The 21,194-nt window shown below is 44.2% G+C and overlaps 1 protein-coding gene across 4 annotated transcripts in view; it reads right to left on the reverse strand.

Moving 5' to 3' along the window:
• FRMD6 (FERM domain containing 6) overlaps positions 1-21,194 on the reverse strand; it is a 1,098,768-nt gene that overhangs the window by 46,689 nt on the left and 1,030,885 nt on the right. For 3 of the 4 annotated variants that reach the window (XM_085626961.1, XM_085626960.1, XM_085626959.1), the window contains 4 exons: positions 17,757-17,836; positions 15,379-15,455; positions 11,088-11,274; positions 7,992-8,147 (listed from right to left, as the gene is read on the reverse strand). In XM_085626961.1, coding sequence (XP_085483087.1) covers positions 7,992-8,147; positions 11,088-11,274; positions 15,379-15,455; positions 17,757-17,836 — 500 coding nt within the window. The remainder of the gene's footprint in view (positions 1-7,991; positions 8,148-11,087; positions 11,275-15,378; positions 15,456-17,756; positions 17,837-21,194) is intronic. The other variant, XM_085626962.1, reaches the window with a different exon arrangement.

The raw sequence follows: 21,194 nt of genomic DNA on the forward strand, positions 1-21,194 counted from the left end.
TGGACAAACTACCCCACACTGAATTGGTGCCCCTCAGATTCTCAGGAACATTAGCCCTTTGTTGAGTCTTTGATTCATTACTGGAGTACGGGCTTTTGGACCTTTTAATCAAACTTCCTGTCCCCCCTGCACCCCTTTGTCTTTAGCAAGGGGTCTTTTTGATACGGCTATTTGGTGTATCCAGAGTACTCACAACTTGTCTGATCTGTTGGCTGAACAAAGTTCATCCAGTAATGCAGAGGGAGACAGCAGGAGATCTACATTTGTGGTCAACTTCATCCTGCTCAGAGTTTCTCTCCACCACTCTAGAATTAAACCATGGCAAATTAACGTGATGTCGTTGTCAGGCTACAGTGTAAATAAATATGGTCTACTAAATATTGTCCCACTGGAGTTAATAATAGAAAATCTATACCTCACGTGACAATCGCTTTTTAATAATATTTAGTACACAATATTTATGTTAAACTATAGTAATGCATAAAGTATTATGGCATACATTCAAATAACGAGATGAGGTAGCCAGCACTGTTTCTTTGTGGAACTCCAACATTATGCATCTTTCTATAAGTTTAGCTTTTAAAGCTTCAATGGAGGTCAATACACTCTCTTGAAGATGTTTCGCTGTTTTATCAGAAGCTGGAAGTCAGGACTTACTTTTCTAGAGGAGGCTCATACTTGTGTTCAGGAATAAAAGCCTGTATGCATGGCTAGAGGTTTCCCAGTCTAGACGCCCCTCGCAAGAGACAATTGTAACCTTCCACATGTTCACCCCTCTGGACTATGTGTGGGCCACAAACTGACAGACAGTTGACTGAAACAAGGATAACAACAAAAGGACCATTCGCGAGGGGGCGCTGAGCATAAAGTGCGCCCTGATGGGGCTTGCGTTGGATAATGCGCTTGTCAATCACCACAGTGCTAAATGACTTACTTGAAAAGTACTTTGCATTGTGCATGTTAAAGTTCTGAATCATATCCACAAGGAAACTAAATCCAAGCCATCACCCCTCGGGCACGCACAAGATGCCAGGCCCAGCCCCTTCTTCAAAGCGAGTCATAATTTAAGTACCACACAGAGAGATTGCCAATAACAAAAGCAGAGTCCAGCCCACTATATACTGCTAATACAATCCTTCAAATGCAAGTAATGATAAACAGATGACCACGAGTTCTTCTATCTTTCAAATCTCAGTTTGGGACACCTGGGTGTCTTAACTAGACGATAAGCAAATACAATATCACACAATAAGTATTTATAAAGCACACATTGACACTGAAAAGTATCTTGCTGCTGAAACAACAGAGGTTTATTGTTACCCAAATTGATAGCCCTCATTTTAACGACCTCAGATGGATAAAAGACTGAGTGGAATCACTGAGATTTGAACCTGTCACCATGAGGACAAATACAGATCCCTTAGCGCACTCCGCCACCGGCCCCGGTTAAGTTTGATAACGATACGATGTTCTGAAGATCCAGCAGGACGAAAAAACACAAAGACGAGAGCTGGAATGGATGGAAAGCTTGCAGATGCTCTCAGTCACTCGGGCCACATTCCAGTCCATCGTTTTTCACTCACTATGCCACTCCAGACAGAGGCCAGGTATAAAAATCTGCCCTGGCCCTTCGCCAAACTGCCAAGTCAAGTCCACTTTCGGCGGGCACGCAATAATTCCAGAGTGGTTTTGGCTACTAGACCTCATTAGGGTGTCAACTGGTGGGGGAATGATGGAGTCTGATGACTTTGCCCACCTCCAAATTCATAGTTTTCACCGCAAAGATAGGGGCGAGCGAGTTTTTGCACCCAATCTATCACACTCATCTCCACGGTCATCTGACACAAGAGAGAAAACACAGTGCCCAATGCACCTGTAAATAAACAGAGCGTCACCGTTGGTAATGTCAAAATAACTGGGCACAGAATTCTAGAGGATTTATAACTGCTATTTTTGGTTCAATGCTCTACCTAATGAGCTCATGTCGCCTGATCAAACATGTTGCTTCAGAAGAAGGGGCCGCATACAAATGCTGTCGGTGGGGACCGCAGGCTCACACTGGGACCAATATGGCCCCCTTCAAAGAGAATGTCTTTTCTCACATTTCTCGTGGACAGGCAGGATCTAGGAAGTGTATTTGAACTTGTGATGGTCACAAACTGATTTATGTACACCACTTCTGCAACTGGTGACTATAGTATTATATGTGCTCTCCAGAACTCTGTCAAGTGTGTCCACACAACTACTTTTCAAACACTAACGCACAGCTCTGGAGCTTTTGGCCAAAAGAAGACTTTGGCTCTTACATTGGTAGACGCCTACTTTAAAAACATAAATGCTTCGCCAGTCCTTAGTTTAATGCAATAAATGCCTTGACAGTGCATAGGGATACCTTTTATGATTTATTAGTTCACCAAACTAAAGAATGGAGCTAGTGTCAGCTCTAATATTTTTCTGAAACAAAGCTCTCTTTCCACCATGCTGTCAAAATATATTGTGCCACCTCGAAAATAAAAACCTCAGTGTTCAGATGTTCAGCAAGGTGGCTATTGTGGGTCGTAGATTTAAGACTTTCAAGCAAAATATAGGTGAAGACGTCAGCAGCCTTGGTTGAAATGAAATGATTGGCAAGTATGAAAATGATTGGTCAGAGACCAAAGGTGTCTGTCTGACATTTTCTCAGAAAAGTTTTTTTTCTAAAACAGATGACAGCTAAACTCACGCTTATCAGTAGCGAAAAAGTATCTTTTCAGGTGTGAGCCTCTAGCAGGCATAATTGTGCACCCTTCCTGAAGAGGTGTAATCTCCTATAGGCAATGGTTTAGGTAGCCTTATGTTTCTATGGAATGCTGGTCAATGTAGATGTTCCATTTTAACCACTTGAACTACACTAATGTTACTGCATATTTCTGAAAGCACAATCTTTACAGAAGGGTACAAACAACTCATGACACGTGTTTCTCTCTTATTAAAACACTTTAGAAAAGTAGAGCAATTGATCCGTGCTGAAGTTATCGGCATTCAATGAGTTGGGGGCAAATTAGGTGAATATGTTGTGCCTTCCAGTTTAAAGAAAAGAGGCTGGGCTGAAAAACTCTAAAAAAAAAACAAATTTAAAGTCATTGCGAGTTAAAAGAAAATATATGAACAGAACAATATGTCTTAAACTCCATCTTTACTGCCACCTTCAAGGCAGGAACATATAAAGAGGAAAGATGTAGCGCTGCTTCAATAGGATACTAATCACAACGATGAAAATGCCTTTTGTTGTCTGAGAATAGGTTTCTAAGATTCCCAGACGCTAGTTTCACATTTTTAAAAAACAGCGCATTCAACATAGTTTACACCATGGTGCTCACAAAATTCCTAATGTCAGCATGAAACTACCATGGGAGGCATGATCCGCTGCACACTCCGCCAGGTCAACAAGCTAAGAGGCATTCTGGAACCAATTAGCGGGCACTACACCCAGAGCCGTCTCCCAATTTGGAAAATGTGCCTTTTGCAGTTTTTTGTTTTCAAATGCATCACCGTTCAGACAGTGAATGATGAGCGGTGTGAAATGCACGGTTTAACTTCCGCTGGTGCGAAACCGGACACTTTATGATCTGTGAATTACTGCATCTCAATGCATGCTACCTAGGCCTGCATAATATTTCTGAAGAACCCAGCAGCCACAGCCTTATGCCCTCCACATTCATGAACAATACAAGGGATAAATAGGTCATGCCTGTCTCCACCACACCAGGTGAGAGATGCATGTGTTTTTCTTCCGGAATACAGAAGGATGATGGATGGATGAACGTGACCAATGTAAAAACATGTGGACTTTGTGTGATGTTGCTTGTGTTTGGTGTAGAACAATGTTATTCGGTACAGAGATTAGGAATGCATTAACTCTTAATGTACTATATATCCCTCACCATGGACCGACAAGTCAACGCTGTCACCTCCAGCTGCTTCAACACCCTCCGCAAACCTTTCAAGAGGATCCCCCCCCCCCCCCCCCCCCCGAGTCAAGAAAAACAGTCACCCAAGCAAACATCACCAGCAGACTGGACTATGGAAACGCGCTCTATGCCGGCATAAACAAGACCCTACTCAGCAAGCTCCAGATGATACAGAACACTGCCGCCAGACTCTTCAGCTTATCAGAGCTGCTGACCTCCCCCCACCCCCCCCCAGCTCCTTGAGACCCTCACGGGTGAGTAGCGCGCTTACAACTCCCTGATTGATTGATTGTTATATTACATCATGTTGTTATTTTATGATGTCCTACCATTCAGAATGTATTAAAACATATTATTAAAAAAATGGATAAAGGAAATCACAGCATTTACACAATTGAAGGCTATTGCACTAAAACGTTATCATAAAACAATAAGCAAAAAATATAGATTTAATTATATAATGATGGAGCCATGAAATGCAACAATATCTTGAAATGGTTTAGCAATCAAATTCTCAAGAACACAGCACTTACATGGACTAGAAATTCATCAATTAATGAAGGAGAGATTCATATATTTACAGCAAAGGGCGACGGTTGGCTAGTGGAGATTGTCAGTCTCTTTCAGGTGTCCTGACACTGCATGGATGGCACAACAGTATCAAACATGAGGTTACATGTGTTCTCTACTGACCAGGATGCAAAGGACTTGGTCTAAGATGAGATATGAAGCTGGGATTCAAAGTCTTGTTGACTCTATGGGGTATCTTGTCCAACAATCATGTCTTTGCATCAAATAGGACCTCTTTCATTCCAGCACACATCTTCTCCTCAGTGGTACCCAACTCCATGATTCCTTCAGTGCTACTGAGGAAAATGGTCAAATAAACCTGCCTCCTTCTCCACATTGTGGACCATGTGCACCTCAGATTCAAGTTTAGCACATGTACATCTAAGGGGCTTTTACTGCTAATACTCTTGACACTTCCATGCCTTCTCTAGTTCCACTCGATTTCCACGACAGACCAGAGATTTTACATACTGCAGCGTTGGAGGGTTGAGAGTGCTTCAAAGAGGGGTCGCTGAGAAAGTGGTACTAATTTGCTCCAGAAACATAGTTCTGCCTCCCTGAGAGTTCAACAAGGCTGTCTTGTTATCCATTCCCAAAACTCCATCTTCATGAGGAAACACTCAGATTTCACATATATTATTGCATTTTACTGTTACAAGGGCATTCCTGAAACTTATAGAGTGTGATGGGGTGTTTCATAAGGACTAGATTCAGATCCCACCACTAGATGCTAATTAAAGCTTTTGTCCAGCTCCTGAAGTTGCAGAGAACCCCTAGGGGTATCAAGGATGAGACTGCTGGCGTTCCCTACATTGTGGAGATTCTAGATACTATATGTAATATGGAATGTTGGATCACTAATGACAACTTAGCTCTCCTGACTAACTTGGTCAAGCAGTCAAGGCCCAGCTCCAGGTAGAAAGTGTGAAACTTAAGTAGGAAACAGTATAACCCAACTGTCTAACAAACACAAAAGTTAGAAATGCAGACACACAAACATACACAGGTCAGTCATGGTTATAACTTTAAACGGGAATAACTGTTCAGAACAATAGCACCAGAATAACTGAAAAGATTGGAGAAAATGTCACTTTCCAAGCTCTATCATTAACCAGACATTCAAGATAAAGTGTTTGTGGTTCTTGGACCTGTTTGGGGTCGGTTCTGCAGACCGATTTGAAAGAACACCTTTCACAAAATATAATGGGCCATTTTAACACGGGAGTCTTTAGACGTGAACATGGGGCACAGTAGTCCAAGGAGGAGACAATCTGTTAGGTTGCCCTGGGAACTCTAGATGTTGTTCTCTTGTAATTTTGTCAAACGAACTGATAAGAAAGTTGGATACACAATAATTATCTGAGTTCCTACTGCTCACTGACAGATATGTTTGTCTCCTTCTCCTGCTATCTGGTTCGGGCCGCTGTAGGATCCTTGAACTGATATCATGATCCACTGATGCATGTCAAAGGAATTCATAACCCATATGGTGCAGATCTAGGCTCCCTTTATTTGACTCTAAAACTGAAAATGCCACTATATTTCAAATCACTGGTCATGGGCAGCGACGGCCCGTATAGGGCGTGTTACCGGGGCGGTGACGTGGGGCAGAGGAGGGGCAGGGTGGGGGGTTGCAAAATGCGGCCTACGGCCGATTGCAGGTAAGTTACGAAAAAAATAAAGAAAACAAATTTTGTTGCGCGCGCTGCATCGCATTTGGCAATGCTGCGCGCGCAACGAAATTAATTTTTTTCGTAACTTACCTGCAATCGGCCGTATGCCGCATTTTGCAACCCCCCACCCTGCTCCTCCTCTGCCCCACGTCACCGCCCCGGTAACACGCCCTATACGGGCCGTCGCTGGTCATGGGTGAACAATTCCAGCTACTTTGTGCTGCTGAGGGACTTGTTTGTCTCTAGGTTAGGGTTTCTAGAAAACTAAAGACTACTTTAGGCTCGGAGAAGAAGGCAACCGCCATATGAGTCTAGTGTTCCTTTGGACTCTGTTGTGGGTCAAGCGAATAGAAGCCTCTCCAACTCTCAAAACCTTTTTGGCTTGAGAATATCAGGAGATAAAGCCACTTTAAGGACTAGGAAAACTACCTGGTTTTGGGCTGGATGTGTATTCCAGTCCTTGAAAGACAGAAGAAAAACAACTACAAATTTGGAGCTTCTTTCTTCCAGGGACAGGCTTCTTCGCATAATTGTTTCTATACCCCGAAGAGGTTGTATGAAAATAATGTTTCTTGCTCCAGGCAAAACAGGAAGAAGAAAACATTTGCAGAGGTGATGGATGGGCAAAACATTCAAAATGATGGCAGGCCCCGTCTACCATTAAATGCGCAACCCTCTCCTTTTCAAAGGGACAGGATATTACAGCATGTTTGTTCCCCCAACCATTTCTTTCAAATTAAATGTTTTTGTCTTTAATACCCATTAGAGAAATAGTGCTTCCCTTTCCCTACACGACAGGCATTGGCAAATTCAATAGATCTGATGCTGGCAGCCAAACCTCTAGTTTTCTTAACACTTGTCATGGTTTTTGAAATACATTATAATTGGGGGAGCTGCTGGTCCATGGACAAAATAAGAAAAATATAGTCTAAACAAAAGCACACATTGCCACAATGATCCCTGCCATAGCAGTTTCTACACTGCTGAGAACTACTTTGTGTGCTGAGGTGCCTCTTCAGAAAGGGCTGAAAAAAGACAATCACAGTGCAGTTAGCCTATAGATAAAGTTTTTGCTCAAAAAAGGTGAATGACCCCACAAAATATCAGTGGACGAAGAGAACTGGCTGAACGGCCTATAATGTTACTAAATTCAAATGGTGTTAGCTAACTCCAGACCTAAAGAAGAGAGAGGGGGTATCTGAGTGTGGGTGTGTGAGAGAGATGCAGTTGTATGGTTTTCTTAGCCTGCCTTCTAATTTACATTTCCCTGTCTCTGAATTCTGCACGTGGAAGGTGTTATTTTCAATGCTGGAATACAGAAACTAGTAGCAACACAAAATACTGTTAGATAATACGGGCATGTATGCAAGAGGAGGAAGTTTCCTTCACAAGCGACTGACCCAACGCAACACATTGCATCTCGCAAAGGAAGCACAGTCTTTGGAAATTGTCACAAAAAAAATAAAATGGATTGTGAGATTCATGAAACAGAGCTGTTAAGTAAGCCTTCTCCACATAGAACAGAAATGTACAAGTCAGACAGCGGATTTTTGTGTGTTTGCTGGTGATAATGATGCAGCACTTTCATGGGCAGCATCGCAGGTACTGCTTTGGCAGGCGCTACCGTAGACCAATGAGAAGAACACAAAGCAGAACATACAACTTCCCAATAAAACAATAGCTTTGAAGGTTGCACTAGTACAATTTAACAACACATTAACTGAAGACTTCACAAACCTGCAGAGTGTTTGCCACCCCATAGACTAAGAAAGAGGTATCATTAAGGCGACAGTCCTACCTTGTACAATCTGTAGTAGTGAACCGCCACGTCATCCAAGAGTGCCCCCTCCTTGATGTACTTGAGATGTGCTTCAGATGCCGTCAGTGCAAACTGATCTCTGTGCATGTTGGGAATGTGCTTAAGGATGTAGTCTTTGCCCCTCTTCTTGATCACCTGTTGCAATGAATCAACATGTCAGTGACTGGCCCATCTGCTCTGTTTCTGGGCTAACAAATCTTTCAAATATGTGGGATACCTTCATGCTCATATAGACTTCTTTTAGATTTCATATACAGTTTGAGATATGGTATTACAAGGTCATCAATCATGGTTCACCACATGTTAAGTTTAAAATGGTTAGACCTTTGTAGATGGGATTACAAGTGCAATGACAGTTCAAAGTTCATATAGCAACAGCCTTCTATTAAGGCCCTGATTACGAGTATTGGCGCCATTTAGCGCACCTGATAAATAACGATACCACATGGTATGTTCTTTATCGGGTGCAATAAACAGCACCTATTATGAGTTTGTGAGGAATAACATGCAGATTTTGGTGTTTAGAGCACAAACAATCTGCATGGTATGGTAAATATCATATACATTTGCCCTGTTAAATTCGGAGGGTTAGACCTGCCGAAATTTAACAAAGCGTGAGGTATTTAATGCATCGTAAGGGATTAAACTGCCTACAGTTTCTTAGGGGTTGAAACGTCGACACTTTACCGCAAAGCCAGCATAGCCAACAGATATTTCATGTTGTGTTACTGTTGTGACCATGGCTGCATAGTATTTCTGTTAAGATTGAGATTGATAGGCTTGATGGATGAGCCTCATATGTCCGAATTGATGTATTGTTTTTGATTGACACTGCCTTTTTCAATCATTTCCCTATCCTCACGAAACACCAATACCCGCCTTCCCTTCCTCCCCCTCACCATACTCCTTTCTAGGGACATTGATATTTGTAATAATACGAATATGTGCATTAAGAGAGTGATGGCCAGTGTGAATTAAAACACCGAGTATAAACAATACCTTGTGGTTTATGTTTTGTTTTGAATACTTGTTTTGATTTCTCAAATTGTATTGTTACTTTCTGGGACCACCGTCCTTACGTACTGATGTAGGCCTTGGCTGGTGAGATCATCATGTGAAGGAAGCCAATGCTGATGACAGCATGGTATAAGGGAGGTCCGGGCTGGGGTCAGTATGGTATGAGAGAGGCCACGGTTGTGGAGAGCATGGTAAAAGGGAGGCCACAGCTGGTAAGTCTAAGAGGATGGTATGAGAAAGGCACAGCAAAGAGAACATGGTATGATGGAGGCTGCGGCTTGAGAGATCATGGGATGATGGAAGCCATGGTTGGGGAGAGCATGACATGAGGGACGCCACGACTGGAATAGCATGGTATGGTGGAGGCCAGAGCTGAGGAGAGCATGGTATGATGAAAACCACAGCTGGGAGAGTGTGTGTGATGGGGCACAGCTGGAGAGAGCACGGTATGATGGAGGCATGTCAGGCAAGTGCATGGTATGAAGGAGGCGACAGTTAGGGAGAACATGGTATGAGGAAGGCCACAGCTGGGAAGACCATGGTATGAGAAAGGTAACAGCAAAGACAGCATGGTATGATGGAGGCTACGGCTTGGGAGATCATGGGACGATGGAAGCCATGGTTATGGAGAGCATGATTTGAGGGAGGACACAGTTGTGGAAAGCACGGCATGAGGGAAGCCACGGCTGGGATAGCATGTATGGTGGAAGCCAGAGCTGAGGAGAGCATGAATGACCTGAGCCACAGCTGGGAAGAGCATGGTATGATGAAGGCCGCAGATGGCGAGAGCATGATATGATGGAGGCCGCAGATGGCGAGAGCATGATATGATGGAGGCCGCAGATGGCGAGCGCGTGATATGATGGAGGCCGCAGATGGCGAGAGCATGATATGATGGAGGCCGCAGATGGCAAGAGCATGAATGACCTGAGCCACAGCTGGGAAGAGCATGGTATGATGAAGGCCGCAGATGGCGAGAGCATGATATGATGGAGGCCGCAGATGGCGAGAGCATGATATGATGGAGGCCGCAGATGGCGAGCGCGTGATATGATGGAGGCATGGCAGGCGAGTTCATGGAATGGAGGAGGCTATGGTTAGGGAGTGCATGGCATGATGGAGGCCGCGGCTGGGAAGAGCATGGCATGATGGAGGCCAGGGCTACAGATGGAGGGGATTGTATGTTGTTGGATCTGGCTGGGGAGGGTATGGCATGATGATGGCTAAGGCTCAGCAGGGAGTGGCTATGCCTTAAGTTTTTTTTTGTGCGTGTTCTAGGAGTTTGCCAGCACAGGGCAACATTCTCAAGTGCAGACGGACACAGAATTGCTACCTACCATGGAGAGAGATTATTTCTAATTAAAGCAACTAGTCCAAGCACTGTAATAGTTTGGAGACGAACTCTAGAGTAGAAACATTAAAACTGCTGAAAGGAGTTGAATCAAAGAATAGAGATGACAGAGACCAAACAAAACACAGTGAACACTGGTGAATCTTTGACATGAATATCGGTGTGGGTAGAGGAAAAGGAACTTGGTAGAGTGCACAGCTACAGGTCAGACTGAGGGCAGCAGCTAAGGGCAGCAGGCAATGGGGCTGCAACGCTGGCTTCCCAATATTGTGATCCTATTTCCTGTTTGGTTCTAAAATGATACAAAAGAGGGCGATATCACTTTTAGAAAAACAAGTTGGAGGCACCTTAATGACGTGTGTAAGACAGAGGGTGCGTCTCACGTTGACGACACTGCTGGACCGAAATGACAAAATGCAATGCAATTTACAGGAATTTAAGACTGTGACATTTTATAATAACAAGACATCCATCACAATCCATAACCCCTGGCGGCCTATATCTCTGCGGGGAATGTGGAAGATGGGACACCATTATTTCACGCCTGGTGAACCATCTCTTCAAACTCCGGTCAGGGCCCTGGCACACTTCATTGTGTCCATGATATTACACTGTGCTCTCACTAGAAGGAGACGGACGGCTAAGGACACGTGGCGACGAGAAGCCTGCTGGAGAAATCATTAGACAGTCTGTGCAGCGAGCCCTACCCAGGGGGGGAAGTAGGCCTCCGGTTCAAAATATTTCCCATAGTGCTTGTTCCTTTTGAAGTTGCCCAGGTCGGCCTGCAGCGCGAAGGCGGCCAGCAGGAAGTAGGCCTCCTCGCGGAGCACGCACTGGGACTGCAGGACCTGCTTCCTCAGGTGCCAGTAATAATAGTATCTTGCTGTTCTGTCACTGGGAGGAGAAAAGAAAAAAGAAAAGAAAGGGAGTTAGCGTGGATCCTTCGACAAACAAAAGTGCTCAGTGATAGCGCAGCCAAGCAGTGAACGCTGCTTACAATCCCGCCCTTGTCAATGCACGTGCACAGTTAAAAGGAACACACACCCGGCGTTTTCAAAGAAGCAAGGGCCCGCCAATGTTTGAGCTGGTAAATGTCCATGGCGTGGTGCTGTCACGCCATCACACCGCTGCCACTGCCCGTGGTGTCACACCTCTACTCCATCCTGCATTTAGCCAAAATGTTCTGTATGCGTGTAATTGTAGGAGCGTTATGTACGACTGGGGAAGTAAAACTGCAAGCCCCAGAATCCAATGCGCTTTGGAACAAAATGCAAGAATGGTTGGAGATGTCACACACGGCCTGGGTCCCCTTGGTAGCTATTCAATGCAAGTGCAGCCTGCATTGATGGCAGTAACGGGCTCACGCTGTTGTAAGGCAGCACGTGACGAGATATGCAGAAGCAGTATATGGAAGGGGTGTTTGTTAACTAAGTTTAGAGCAAAGTGTATTCGATAGCTGTACAGGGCTGTAGTACTATGGAATATATACATTACCACATATTACAAGGGCTACAGCTTAAAACAACCCAGTCCTTGCCGTTACTATTAAATGTCAACATGAAGTGGGAGCCAGCAGTAACTCAGAGCCCCGGGCATCCATATCGGGTTACAGTGCGGATGCATTTACAGTGCAAGGTTCCTCTGTGCTCTGCCTTGTGGGAGTGCATACGTCACTGCAAACAAATTGCAACCGAGAGGAATCGCAGAACCCTGCCCCGTCAATATCAATCACGCAGGGCCGGGGGTTGCAAATTGCTCTGAAAGGCTGTGAATGTAGGCCGAGGAAGGCAACTCCCCCAGCCCTGCAGTCTTAGCATAATAGAGAGCAGCCCCTGCCCCTCCGCCTGGCAGGGGCTGCAATGTTAAAAACACACCCTCGCAAACACCCTCCCCAATTGAATAGACATCGGGGAAGCACGCAGCTCTACGGGTCCCGGCAAAGTGAAAGTTGTAACCTAAGGTACAAATGAATGACATGAAAAAAGTCATTCTTTTACAATTGGCCACGATCCCGCAGGAAAAGGAACTCTCTGGTTTACAAATACTGACCTTAAGTACACGAATGCAATGGAACTGTTGTTGGGGCTCCCGGCCACCTGTCCCTTTCTGTCATGCCACCCCTCAGTCCCCTGCCAACCCCTCCCGCAACCCATCCCCCTGCAGTGTTTAGGTTTGCTAACCCCTCGCTGGCAGGGGAGGAGGAGGGCAGTGATTTGTGAGCTGGTAGCCATAAATACCCCGTGGGGGGTTAATGGGTTGTCACATGTTAAAGTTTATGGCATCTTTTCGGGTAACTTTTCTTTACACCTCTCTGCTACACGTCTCTTCGCACCCCAGGTCCCCACACATGGTTCTGTGATCTCCCCAGAGCTGATCTCTCCATGCCCACTGGAATGCAAGGGCACTTTCAGCTCTGGAGCAGATGCCAACTGCACATGGGGCTGCCACTTGGAAACGAGGAGTTGCCATAACACAGCTGATACCATTCCGATCCTGCAGGCGCCGCCTACTTTCAGCATAGATGCAAATGCTCCCGTATCCTTGGAAACATCTTCAGGCTTGCATGCATACCTTAGCATGCTGGGGCTTGCAGTTTTTTGGGGGGCACAATTTGAAGACTGGCCTACAAGCTGTTGACTAAAACCCACGACGGGCTGACGGCGGCACCCCGGACACAGGCCCACCTCGTAGTTATCCTTCTAGGATTTCGGAAAGGACACTCGCTTCACACGCATCAATCGCCGGCCATTTGGATTTGGACAATAACTCAATTTCGAAGGGGTAATTAAACCATCAACTGTGAGATAACAGATCAGTTAGACGGCCACAGATGACCTGACCAGCTAGAATTATTCAAGGAAGGGTTAATTCATTAACCTCGACTTCGAGACATAATTCGTCATCATACGGCCCAAAAATAACAGTAGGGACTGGTTGAAATGCTAGAGGGGCACGTTGACACAAGAAAGCATAACAAACCAAGCCAGCAGTCAGTCATCCAGCTCCTCCCACCTCCCTTTGTATTCCAGTCCCAGGCCTTACGGTAGCAGAGGCCGCAAATATCCCCGGCCCTTCCCGCACGCCACGAGGCTTTATTCCACGCACCTAAAAATAAACCAGTCCTAGGCCCAGAGAAGACGAACTGCCATTTTCCGAAATGGCGCGTGCATTTACTTGATTAAATATACATTAAGGATTTTGCAAAAGTCAATTTGCATTGATATAGCGCCTGGTAAGGTTCTGGAGCCTGCCGCGGACTAAAGTCCAGAGGACGAGGCAGGTGTAAAGCAGACGTCGGTGTAAATCGAGAGGCTGCTGCCTCGCACACTGCTGCCTAGACGCAAGCCCAGCCCTTCACACATCAGGGGTGCTTCATTCCACTGCACACTCACACTCGCCCCACTTACAGCAAAGTTAGGTAATGGTCTAAGTGGGCTGACCCGCTGCCCCATGCTGTAGTGGGCCAAAGAAAAATGTGAAAGACAATAACGGACCAATAGATAAAGAGGGCTGGCAGAAAGCCCCTATAAATAAGAATATTATGACATTTATAGCAACATCAAAAGGACCTGGCAAATGCCAGACCTAAAAAAATCAGCCACATTCAATCATTAAGGCAGGCATCCGGAGTGGGTGTGCTGTAGATGATAAAACACCCAGGGAGTTCATGCATCGGCTACAGAAATATGAGCAACCTACAGATCAAAGGTTTGAAGCCCAGTGGGACCACATAAGACTTCCATGCTTCCGAGGTTGATATAATCATACTAGTGAGTTCAGTTATACTGATGTGGTATTTACAGCGCTGTGAGGCCAGGGCTAAATTAAAGTGAGCTGCAGTGACTTTCAGTATGGATGCAAACTGTCTCCAGACATTTTCAGGGTGAGCTGAGATTCATCCATTTTATCCCACCTACCACGCCGTCCGGTGCAGAACACAATACCGATATTAAATGCGGCTCTACCGACTGCTGCCGCTTAAGACAGCATACCGCTGCCCGTATCTGTCAAGTCACGTCACACAGTTGTGAAATGAACAGTGCACAGTTGTGGCTTCAAAGCATCTGAAGACATCAATGATGTCTTCAGCTCAGAAACAGTGTGTTCCGATACAGATGATTAGGGATGAAATTTGTAATTGATGCTATAATATTCTATGACATCATCATAAAAGTATCTTTCCATTGGCTATGCAGGAACCAATCCGAACTTCAGATGCTCTTGTTCAATGATAGGCATCTATCTCTCTGCTCTCCATCCACTGTATTCGCTGCTAGCACTGAAGCACCTGTAACGCAGCCATCAGTTTCGGTCGGATTCCAACATGGCGGCTCATCATGCCAGCATGTCCACCTGTACAGCTCCCTGCAGTTTCACAGCAAGACTCGTACACGTGTCCTGCGTACAGAAGCCAGTATGGAGCTGCCAAGGCTTCATTAATCGTCTTCGATTGAAGTGATGCACACCCCACTGAACGCAAACAGTATTCTATCTAAACATCCAGAAAGACCCACAAATTTGAGATTAAAATATGTTTTAAGACCAAGATTTTGACTGTCATCCTCTCCCTGCAGCAATCTTGCACGTGCTCAGACTATTATGGGCTGCCCGCACAAGTGCACGTGCCAGAGCAGAATTGCAGAATTGCATTTTCCAGAGGAATGGCCACCTTTAGATAAGGTGGCCGTTCCTCTGGAAAATGCACCCCCCCCCCCCCCCCCCCCCACCTCCCTCAGTCAGGCTCGGCTTTTTTTTATGCCAGCCAGCTAATGAGCAGTTCACACATTTTGTGTTTTCTGATCTTCCGAACCATTATTTTACTTGTAAAAAGCAACCCAGGGTCATTTCTGGGATAACTTCTTTTGGTTCTCTATCAGCAGGCTGCTCGGTGAGTCCTGCTTAGATCCTGTGATCTGGCTCCACCTCCGCCACAAAGAGTTCACAACATAATTCAAACCCCCCCTACATTATGTACTCATCACCTGGGGTGCCTCTTACCTTATCAGTCTGCCATTCTCCACATAATATTGCACTCGAAAATGGATGATCATTGGGGGCCCAAACTGATCAATGCCCTGGAACAAAAAACACACGTTACGGATATCCGCCAGATGTTCTAACATCAACGCACATTTATAGTTCTGTGTAAAACACTGAATACAAGTTTTTACTAATCTATATGTGCTCCCACAGAAAGGAAGTAAAGAAACCCGCGCACTCGAACAGCAAGCCCCCATGACTGGTGCCCAAGTTGCCAGGTTTCCATGGCACACATTGTGCACAAAGACGCTTTAAGGCATGGGCAAAGTGGGCTCTGGCCCAGGGTCCAAGCCTTCCCGGGTGCCCCTTATAAATCCTGCTCTGTTCTCCACACAATCCTGCCCGATAACCTTGAATCATTCTTAAAAATAGATTGTTTTAATTACCATTTCCTTTAATTTATTTTTGCAGAGAAATGTTTGTTTTTCAACACCATGCAACATCTATAAGAAAGTGCTTTTTAGATCGAAACAGAACCTCACATATTAGAAATAGCAGTCTGTCACGGAGAATATTTTCAATAATATTAGTGAGCTGCTGCTGTGATACAATAGTGAAAACACACATCACTATCCCTGATTATTAGATGGAAACACATTTAGAGTTTGCACCAGTGTGCCTGTGAAGTATCGGTGATTTTGCCAAAGAGGGCATGAAAAATATGAAACTGGGTCATAAATTCCGAGCTGTTCCGTTTGGCCCAGCCGCCCAGGGCCACCAAAATCCTTAAGATGTCCCTGATTGTGCACTCTGTACATAACAATGCAGCGGGTACAGAAACGGGAGCGTAATTTACACCCTATGACAATGTGCACACCTCACAATGGTGAAAACACAGAGCTCGCCCACTAGAGCAGAGCACAGTCTTAGCTACAGAGATTGCAGAAAACACAAGACAGAATGACAACAGACAAGGCTCTCTCGGCTGTTGCACTGTGATCCGGGCAGGCACGGCGGAAGGAACGCACAGGTGACGTCATCCCTACACTTGCAATCAAGCCAGCATTGTGTCACTTTCTTTTGTGCGCGGGACACGTGAGAGAGACGTGCCCTGGAGGCAGTGTGGGTGGTAAACTGTCCATGGGAAAGGGAGCGCTTCGTCATTTGGAGCCATTACACTGCATAATAAATCTAATTAGAGCAGGCCCCATATGCAAATAGGTACAGTTACTGATTGCACTGGAAACACAAGCTCCCCACAGTGTGTTGTGGCGGCCATTGTGCACTGCAGGCGCGCCTGGAAAGCAATGCAGCCCCTGTGACAGAGAAACAGCAGCTTCTGTGTCAGATTTTAACGTTTTAGGGTTTTTTACAAACCACCCTAACTGACCAGCGTCTGTAATCTTGGGGATGGAGTTCCCTGGGGAGAAACAGCTCCACAAAAGCCCACGCCAATGACGGTTCACTTGTGTATGAGGGGCCTGCAAGCCCGCGTTAGACTCCTTGGTACTCGGGGTTCTTTAAGGAGAAAAAAAAACTCAGAGGGAGCTGTAAAGTGTTTACATTTACAAATAGTGACAGATCAAAGGAAGCCCCGGTGCCATCTCAGCAAAGGCAACATGTGTGCGAGGGTCTGCAAGGGACAGGTGAAGGCCAGGGGGGAGATAGGGAGGCTGCTGATGGGCTATGAGGGTCACTTTTAACAGTTAATGTGGTTGGTGGGGGAATGTGAGGGTCTGATGTGCCTCTGTGCAGCTCCATTATAGGAACATGATGGGTCCTTTCGGGGTTGTGTGAAAGCCTCTTGGACTATGTCAAAGTCTACTGGGGTATACAAGGGTCACTCGGCATAATAGGGTCTAAGTGAGGAAATGCTGGAGCACACATGAGCTGTTGGGGCCATGAGAGGGTCTGTTGGAGACCATGTGAAGATCTATTGGGGGCTGTGCGAGGCTCCACCGGGGCCATTCACAGTCCTATTTGGAGCGGATGCCGGGTTCTCCTAGGAGCCATGGCAGGCCACGCTATGCACCATAGTAGGGCCTGCTATGGGTTCAGACACGCTCTGTTGCTGGTTACGTATGGGGGTTTTGTAGGGCATGTAGGGGTCTGCTGAGATACTGTTTGCACTGCATCCCTCTCTAGTGAGCGGAGAGACAGGCTGTTCGCCACAAGTGTTACTCTGCGATCCCCAGGGGCAATGATGTCTTAGACGACAGTCGACAGGGGCCATTGGTGCAGACCTGTTTCATTATGCACTGCAGACCGTATAATGGTTACAAATAGGCGTGCCAAACCTTGAGAACTGAAAACCATTTTGATGAAGTGATTGCAGACAACAGATAAGAGAAATCAACATACCCGATGGGCCACAAGCATCGCAACAAGTGTCCTACCTTACTTGCCTCTTTCTTCCACTCCTTCGGGCAGTATTTGTATAGTTTCTGTGATAGCTCCATATGCACATGTTCATTGTCTGCATCACACAAAAAGGACAGACACGGGTATGACTTATTACATAAGGAGTAAGAAAATTAACTAAGACACAAGATGAACAATCATGAGGTATAGCTTAATGCTCGAAAACGAGTCATTAGCTTATTAAGATCCAAATTGTAATAACATTTGTTATTGTAGAGCTTTTCACCTATTGTGCAATAAACATTTCCTATTTCTTCCTGGCTGCATAATCAAAGGTATCAGCAAATGGTACCTGCAAACGTCACAATTTTTTTTTATAGTACACATACCCCAGAACAGCATCAGAGTTTGTATGTGTACTTTGAACATACTCCTAAACATCAAAATAATTTTTTAGGCTGAAGGGTTCCATTATATGGAGCGATTATGTTAATATTTTCAGAATGAAAATATGAACTCTCTGTAGAAAGAGTATGTAAATGTATGGGTAAATCAGGGACCCCTCATAATACATTGGTGCAAATCACCTTGCCTATTGCAAAGAAATCCCAACCCAAGGTCGCGTGACAATTCTCAAAGAAGAAGCTGTCCAAAGGCAACTGCTTGCGCTTTGTGAATCCATAACCAGCTTCTCTGTGGAGCTGGTAACTTATACATGGTTAGAAACTGCATCAGCGATCACAAATCATGGATTCATACATTTCTGAATGACAATTAGGAGGGGGTTAAGGATTACCCCTTTTATGCCCATTCCTAATTGATATTCGGCATTGCTTTAGAATGTAGCAAGAAACAAAAAAGAAAATAATTATGGGCACGATTCATAGGAGTTTGCAAATCCAATGGTCTGCGCTTGCAAAATGTGGCAGAGATCTCCATATGGTAAAGTACAAGGACATTTTCCATATACTTTACCAAACGGAAAGGTTTAGCCCGACTGCGGAGTCTCCCTGTATAAAAGTACAGGTAAAAGAAAAAAGGTTTTAAAGCTTGGAAAGTCATGAGTAAGGTATTTTTATGTTAAATATTATTGTAAACTAATTTTATATATGTATTTTAAGTGTGGGACAAAATAAATGCCACAGCTACTTATTTTAATCTTAAAGTGTAATTTATTTACATCTATTAACTTAAAGTTTTTTTTAATGAAGTTGAAATTTGAAAAAAATCCCACCTAAAGAAAAACAATGATATTTTATATTATGTAATAATAATAATTACAAGAGGCATACATAATTATTTAAAAATAATGTAATTATATTAAGATACAATGAAAAATGTTTTCTCTTTTGATTATTTGTTTTAACTTAAACTAGAATTATTTTTATATTAATTTTAATTAATTTAATTTAATAGACCATCATTTCATTTAGGCTCTATTTTAAGTCTCTTTCCTCATATTTCATTGGATGGTGTTGCAGTACCTGTGAGTGGCCATGTGTAGTGCTGGAGTATATTTACTAATGTTGTGGCAGTAGTAACTTTAACAGTGCATTTGTGAATGGGAGTGGGCATATTCTTTTGTGGGTGGGTGCATGTTCCTGCCTATACCCTTCAAGATATCTTACTTACCCTCTCCTTACTTCTCGTTAAACCTCTCCCATTTAGGTGTAAATATTCCCATTTTCCAGCCACTCCCTAGTTGCTCATGTAATTACTACTAAAATGTATACCTACATGAGTAAAGACTGCAGTTGTGGTGGAGATCTCCGCACAGAAAAATATAGGGCAGGCACAGATGTAGGCCTCTGCGCCTAGCTTGTGAATAGCATTGTGTGGTACGTTTGTCGTGATATTGTAGTACTACAAAATATACTACAAGGTGCAGTTTCTGAATAGGCCTCCTAGAGTTACGAGAAAATTACTCTTTCTACTACATTTCTCATTGGAAGTTTATCATATTTAATGTAATGAAAATGCTGGCTTTCATGGAAAAGATCACATTTTGTATTTCAGTTTGGATATGTTTCATTTTTATTAATTTAAATTCAATGTTGGCTGTTTACCAACCATACAAACTTAAAAACCAATCATCATCAAAACGTTTTGAATACCATACAAATAATAAACTTTAAACAATTTCTAGTACATTCAACATTTTACATCGTAAATAATATCACCTTCTTAGAATCAATAAACTAATTTCCATCTCACAGGAAAATTAAATGCACAATTTTGACACGGTCACCCACAATTATGGTGCTAAATGTTCTCCTGGCCTTTCATGTTCTAAATTCATTTAAAAACACTATCTTTTAGCATATGTTTCCCAAGCATTGGAGGCCAGGACTGCAACACAGGCCCTGTCCCTCTCTGGGGGCCCATTGTTGCGTGTGAAAATAATATGATTCACTGTCAGGGTGTGATCTTTACAAAGGTGAAACACTGCTGTGTTCTCAAAAGACCCCTTCCATCAGCTAGTTAGCTCACACAAGGGTAGTTAGACGAGCCTTACTAAGTGAAAGCAAAATACTTATCATCAACCAATGTTCAATTAATGATATAATTGTTTTAGCCCTCTTTTATGGTGCTGGACATACAGTTGGTAAGACGTTAGTTCTTGTAAATGTGCCACATTCACCTCCAGATGTACGTGAGCACTTCACAACAGGTCTGAATTGAGCCTTCGCAATGGTAGTCCTTCAAGGGCCACTACAGAAATGCCCATTCAAGAAATGATCCTCTTTGGAATCCATTTATCAGTATGAGCTACAGATGGTTCAGGAATTAACCTCCTAAGAGTTCCTGGGAGCAGCCTTCAGTGTATACCAACTTAAGATGGTAGACCGAGTAACCACTATCTTTAACAAGCTTTTTTTTTTTTGACGGCATTTTATATAGCACAAACTTGACCCGGTATTGGGTATCAGAGCGCTTTACATAGCACCAGTTGCGTTACATGAGGACACGTTCATTTTCTTTGGCACTGGGAGATGAAGTGATTTGCCCAGAATCACAGGATGTTCAGCGTCATTGCCGAGACTCAAACCCGGTTCCCCGGATTCGAGGTCGACCGCCATAGCCGTTAGGCCCACTCCTCTCCCCTTTGTGGAACCTCAAAGTGTAATGCCTCGATAGGTACAGACAGAGCTGTGGAAGTCTACAAAACCTGAGCCTCTTCCCAAATTGTCCCTCTAGTCTGATCAAAACTAATTTTTTCCTCTGTTCACCAAACCAAAGTGCAGACTATTGCTAAAGGCCCCGCCATTGAAGAGCACTCGTCTTATAGATGTTAAGTCAGATCAATGTATTTTCTACTGATGATGTTTAGCCCTTTGAAAAATGTGTAAAGATTATGGTTCAATTAGGTTCCAAAATAATTTGTAATCTATATTAAGGCAACTGTTTAAAGTGTCACATTCCAATCACGCCCCTTCAAGATAATCCTTTTATAGCTTTTTGGAAAAGCAAAC

This window comes from Triturus cristatus, chromosome 9 (assembly GCF_964204655.1).
Source record: "Triturus cristatus chromosome 9, aTriCri1.1, whole genome shotgun sequence".
Lineage (NCBI taxonomy): Eukaryota > Metazoa > Chordata > Amphibia > Caudata > Salamandridae > Triturus > Triturus cristatus.